Source organism: Berghia stephanieae, chromosome 8, assembly GCF_034508935.2.
Source record: "Berghia stephanieae isolate SIO BIC M18660-M18661 chromosome 8, UCSD_Bste_1.3, whole genome shotgun sequence".
NCBI classification, from domain to species: Eukaryota; Metazoa; Mollusca; class Gastropoda; order Nudibranchia; family Aeolidiidae; genus Berghia; species Berghia stephanieae.
In genome coordinates this window covers 50,400,696-50,406,695 of record NC_088367.1, presented here as the reverse complement: position 1 = coordinate 50,406,695, position 6,000 = coordinate 50,400,696, and the positions used below count along the sequence as shown (strand labels likewise).

At 36.2% G+C, this 6,000-nt stretch overlaps 1 protein-coding gene across 3 annotated transcripts in view; it reads right to left on the bottom strand.

The window, feature by feature from the left end:
• Positions 1–6,000, bottom strand: part of LOC144978820 (uncharacterized) — a 92,394-nt gene that overhangs the window by 53,016 nt on the left and 33,378 nt on the right. For all 3 annotated transcript variants that reach the window (XM_078925359.1, XM_078925357.1, XM_078925358.1), the window contains exons 7-8: positions 4,915–5,040; positions 2,773–2,993 (exon numbers count right to left, since the gene is read on the bottom strand). In XM_078925359.1, the coding sequence (XP_078781485.1) occupies positions 2,773–2,993; positions 4,915–5,040 (347 nt within the window). The remainder of the gene's footprint in view (positions 1–2,772; positions 2,994–4,914; positions 5,041–6,000) is intronic.

Sequence of the window (6,000 nt, the reverse complement as noted above, 5' to 3'; positions counted from 1 at the left end):
GCCAGAAAACTCGTCCTTCCTATATCGATCAATTTAAATGACCCTCATCTTGGCAAAACCTCTCCTGGGACTTTAATGAAGACTTCGTGGAGTCCAGGGTTTGATGGTTTTGGTCATTTAAATTGATCGATATTTGAAGGACAAGTTTTCTGGCCAAATTTTTAAAATGTGTCTTTTCAAAGTATGGCATTTTAACTGGTTAATTTATACAGCGGGCAGCATCTACAAAATGCTCTATTGTGTTACACGCATAAAGGTAATTGGTAACACAAAACTCAAATACTGTGACTACTCAAAAGCTTGTCCGAATAGGAATGTAATCAAAAGTTTTCTAAAATGACTGATCTGGGGGGGGGGGGATGTCTTTGGTTACTTTGTCTAATTTGTACAATACTTTTGGGGCCCCGACAGAGAAATATTTTTCTGCTAGAAAAACTTGACACAAAACAGGAACATACATTAATCAGTCAGTCTGAGTGGTCTAGCAGGTTTATACAATTCAAGAAGCCAAGAAAGATGAGATGGCGCTATATTGATCTTTTAGGCATTTTAATGAACACCACTGTGGCAATTTTGATAAAGAAATAATATCATTTACAAATTTTCTGTTAAGATCACACACATTGTTCATTACTTATTTTCACATATTTCTTTCTAGTCATGCTGGGCAGCTCGGATACTGCATGAATTATCTCTCCATTCTCCTGTCTCTTGCTTTAAACAGCTCTGATTGTAGGTTGGAAGCCTTCAGTGGTGACTAGAGTGTTTCTTGATCCCCCGGCGGTTACAGTATTTTCAACTGCCAGTATCATTCTATCTTTCTCACTATGTGTCGAAAAGGATAGTTGTCGATCCGCTATTAAGGCATTAGTTCTGTGGTATGTTGTTTAGCACTATCTTTGTTCGTTTTGTGTGCATATACGATATTCTGCATCCTTTCAGCACCACATTTCAAAAGCTTCAATGTTCTTTGTGTTTCTGCATTTGTAGTCCACTTTCGCATCCGTATACAAATTGGCCAACTAGCACTTCAGATGAATCTATCCGAAGACTGAGTTGTTTCAAATGAATACATATTTGAAACTATGACCTTTTTAAAAGCTGTGAGTATTTCTTTGGTCTAGCTTTGTCTTTGTTTTTTGTTTTTTTTATTATTGTTTTTTTTTAATGGAAAAATTGCATAAATGAAATAAGGCTGTTGGGTTAATTTTTTTTTTACCATGACTAAAAACATGAAAATTGCATTTCAGATTCTAATTTAGAAAAAGGCTGGAATTACAAAAAAATCCAATCTAAGGTACTTTCAGAAAAAAAAACCCAAACCATTCATTCTTCTAATATAGAGCAAATCAATTCCAATACAATAGTATAATACAGGCCTTAATGATGTGAATTTTCCATATGTCTGGATCAGCCAGACATAACACCGGATTGAGTTGGCGGGTCACAATTTTTACAGCCTCTGATTCACTGCGACATAATACTGTAATACTGTTTACAGGTAATAGGTCACATTTAGTGGATATTGCACTATATAAAAGCTTAAAATTTAAATGTGTGGTGTGGCTATGTGGTCTATTGGTATATGACACTCGCCTTCGGAAGGTCCTGGGTTCGAGTCCTTGGAAAAGGCTCTCTACTCATAAGTTTTCACCATATTCAGGTGTACAGTGAGTACCTGGCTGTTAACAGCGCTGTCTCCGTTGAGAAAAAATTGTAATATCTCCTATCAGGCATCATGTCTTGTATACATGTTAAGTTTCGCTTTTTGGTTAGGGATCTCTTGTAAAGCGCTTTGAGCATGCTTAGTGGATATTCTTTACGCCCTTCCACCATGACATCATAAGATACCGTCGCATAGGCATTCCACAAAGGAATATAGATAATCCATCAAACAAGATGTCTGATGTCAACAGGAATCTCCCAGGTTGTCCTAGTGAGCAAATTGGGGGTTAATAATCTTTCCCAAGGAAAAAAAAATGAAAGTATCTGAAGCAGGGCTCGAACCCGGGACCTTCCGGATTAAGTGCAATGCCTTAATCATTCGGCCACTTTTAGTGGATATTGCGCTATATAAAAGCTCCAGAAAGAAAGGGCCCATCACCTCTTTTCTTCCTCTTCCAGTAAAGCCTTGAGGGTTTCTATCTCCGCCTTCAGAGGGATGTTCGCCTCCCTGGCGTTCGTGATCTCCCTCATCTTCACCACCAGCATATCCTAATACCGTTTTGAAGCGATGGGTCACATTTTAAATCTGTATTTTGCTTATCTAGTCTAGCTGATGTGGCTGTGTGGTCTTGTGGTCCAGGGTTCGAGTCCCGCTCTGAGCGGTGCATTGCTGAGTCCTTGGAAAAGTCTCTTTACTCACATTCTCTCAACGTCCTCAGGTCTAAAATGAGTACCTGGCCTTTAAAGAGTTGTGTCTGTAAAACAAATTGTAATATCGCCAAACAGGCATCATATCATATCCTGCCTTGTCCTACAAGTTAAGTTTCGCTTTTTTGATAAGCCATTCTTTGTAAAGGACTTTGAGCACGTTTAGTAGATATTGCTGAATGTCAACCTCTTGAAGACCTGAGATGCACATTACTCTCACCAAATCTAAGCATCGGTAGCACACTGTGTATAGTCACGTGGAACACCTACAAAAGACGTCTAACTTCTACGTCATGGCACAAGACCGAAGGGCTAGAGCTCAGGTGGTCGCTGGTTCGGATAAGTATGAAAGTAAGTGGATATTGCGCTATATAAAAGATCAAGAAAGAAAGTACTCACCTCTTTTCTTCCTCTTCCAGTAAAGCCTTGAGGGTTTCAATCTCCGCTTTCAGGGGGATGTTCGCCTCCCTGGCGTTCGTGATCTCCCTCATCTTCACCACTAGCATATCCTGCATTTCCCTCAGCTTCTTCTCCAAGGTTTGGATGTTGTCGGCGGATCGGTTACGCTCCACGGCAATGGCGTCCTCCAGGCTCTGTTTCTGATGCAGCATGTTTTGGACCTGAATCGAAATAAAACATATATTTAATAAATGAAATTAAATTAACTTGCGCATTTATATAGCGCAAAAGGATTCAATAGTCTGATGTTGGGTTCTAAACAAAGAAAATCGGTACTTTTTATTCTTCATGCTGGCTAGAACTGTTCCACATGTCATGTGATCAGAAAGTATAAAAGTCAAAACATGATCAGATTTATAATGTTTTTCTCCTCATGATACACTTTTATGCTCGTCAGAGAAATATTCTCAGGGTGTCTGGCATTGTTCGGAGAGTTTAGAACCAGTTACTTAGTTACTATTCGTCATTAGAAGGGAAGTGACGTCACGACTGTTGAAGCCTATATCCACTAAACGTGATCAAAGGATTTTACTAGGAGTCCCTAGCCAACAGCAACACATTACATGTAGGTCAAGACTTAATGCCTATGAGGCGATATTACAGTTTTTCTAGAAAAAGGCAATGCTTTTAATGGCCAGGCACTCATTTTACACCTGAGTACGGTGAAATAATGTGAATAAATAGCCTTTACCAAGGGCTCAACTAAATATGCATCGCTCAAAGCAGGAATCGAACCCTGGAACTTCCAATCCAAAAGGAGTGTTGTACCAATGAACCGCAGAGATCAATTTGAACAATGGTACATGTTGCTGTTGACTTAGGACCCCTTGTAAAAGGCCTTGAGCCATTTAGTCGATATTGCGCTATATGGAAGACCAAGTTCAAGTTTTAGTTTTGCTGGTGTAGTGAACTTTGATAAAAATTCTTAGCTTAATATTATATTATACAAACTAAGCTTTTTATTAATTTTTCATTGAATTTTGACGCGTTCTTCACAAAGGAAATAAAAGCCATAAATTTTTCTATAATCTGTTGACGTCTTTTGAAATTTCACATTAAAATCGTATCAATAGACAGTGACAATTCTATAACGTTGCTAGCTAGGCAATGTCCATAAACTATTTTTTTTGTTTTGATTTGTTTTTAAGATACACTTTTTTAAATAATGAAAAATGAATACAAATACATTTAAACATGAAAAGAAATGGAAAAATAAACCAGAAAATATATTCAGACACAACCAAAGACAAACTCTTTCGTTCACACACATACACACACACACACACACACACACACATGTACATATTATATCTGTGACCACGTCGGAATGAACTAGGTGTCAGAAAACTGAATGTATAGCCACGAATATTGATGTTACGCGCCTAGATAATATACTCAAAACATCCACCAGTCGGATAATGTACCAACACACAAAACTGTGTGTAACCTTAAACGCTTGTAGTCTGATTGATAGACTTTAAGTGGGAACGATTAAAAAGCGGTGTGTAAGCTTAATGCTAGTAGTCTGATTGAAAGAACTCGGTGTTAACTTCTATTAATCATGTTAGGGAATAAATACAATGTTTTATATCGCAAAGAGCTCAAAGTTCATATTCAAATCTTTTTCATTCTAGATTAACTGTCAGGGCCCACTCCGACATATCACCTTGAGATGATAGCTCACAAAAACTAATAATGACACATACACTCAAACAAACACACGTACGTACACATAGAAACATTCAAAACGTTCTTTGAGAAGCATTACTTTGATCAACAACTTAATTGAATACTAATGTCATTATCATTATTATTATTATTATTATTATTATTATTATTATTATTATTATTATTGATGTTATTTTCATTATCATTCTTCTTCTTCTTGTTCTTTTTATTGTTGTTGTTTATGTTCTTCTTCTTCTTCTTCTTCTTCTTCTTCTTCTTCTTCTTCTTCTTCTTCTTCTTCTTAATATTATAATCATAATTGTTAGCATTATCATTTCCTCCCTTCCTTTCTTTTTAGCTATAATAAGATCAGATTACACATACTATTTTCCAAGACATTACACAGGTTCCTACCTGTCCCTCCAGATTTCGAATCCTAGCCTGAAGCTCTCCTATATTTCCCATCAACTGGCTCTTCTCGGTCTGGTATCGAGACAAGGTGTCGGCGTCGTTGTCGATCTGGGCCTTCAATGCAGACAGCTGAAACAAACCAAAAAAAAATTGGCTTTAATGAACCCTTGAGTTGAGTGAGATAAAAGTACCAAAAAAAAAAAATTGAAATTAATTTTTTTAAAGAATAATTATAAAAAAAAACAAAAAAAAGAAACCCAAGAAAAGAAAAAAAGTCATACATGACTCCTTGGAATGAAACAAAAGTAGACATACTACAAAAAACATTTAAGCAAACCGCTCTCTCTCTCTCTCTCTCTCTCTCTCTTCTCTCTCTCTCTCTCTTCCTCTCTTCTATATATATATATATATATATATATCCTCTCTCTCTCTCTATATCTATCCTCTCATCTCATTACCTATCTTCCCTCTATATATTTCTCTCTCTATCTTCTCTATCTATTATCTTCTCTCTATCTCTCTCACTCTCTCTTTCTATCTCTTCTCTCTCTCTCTTCTCTCTCTCTCTCTCTCTCTCTCCCCCCCCCCCCCCCCCAATCAATTCAGTCTGGTATCCAGACAAAGTGTCGGCGTCATTGCCAATCTGAGCCTTCAATGCAGACAGCTGAAACAAACATTTGGTTTTAATGAATTCATTGAGTTGAGTGACATAAATGTACCACCAAAAAAAAAAAAAAATAACAAAAACAATGAAATAAAAATAGACCAACTACAAAAAAAAAAAAGCAAACAAAATAATATAGTCCAAAAATGTCCAAAAAAAAAAAAAAGCCAACAAGTGTCAAAAAAGCAACATATGTCAGAAAAAAAGTCAACAAATGTAAAAAAAATCAACATTTAAAATAAAAAATTCAACAAATGTAAAAAAAGTTGACATATGTCAAAAAATGTCAAAAATTTATGTCGAACAAAAAAGTCAACAAATGTAAAAAAAAGTTGACACATGTCAAAAAATGTCAACAATTTATGTCCAACAAAAAGTCAACAAATGTCCAAAAAAAAAAATGACAAAAAATGATCCAAAAACAA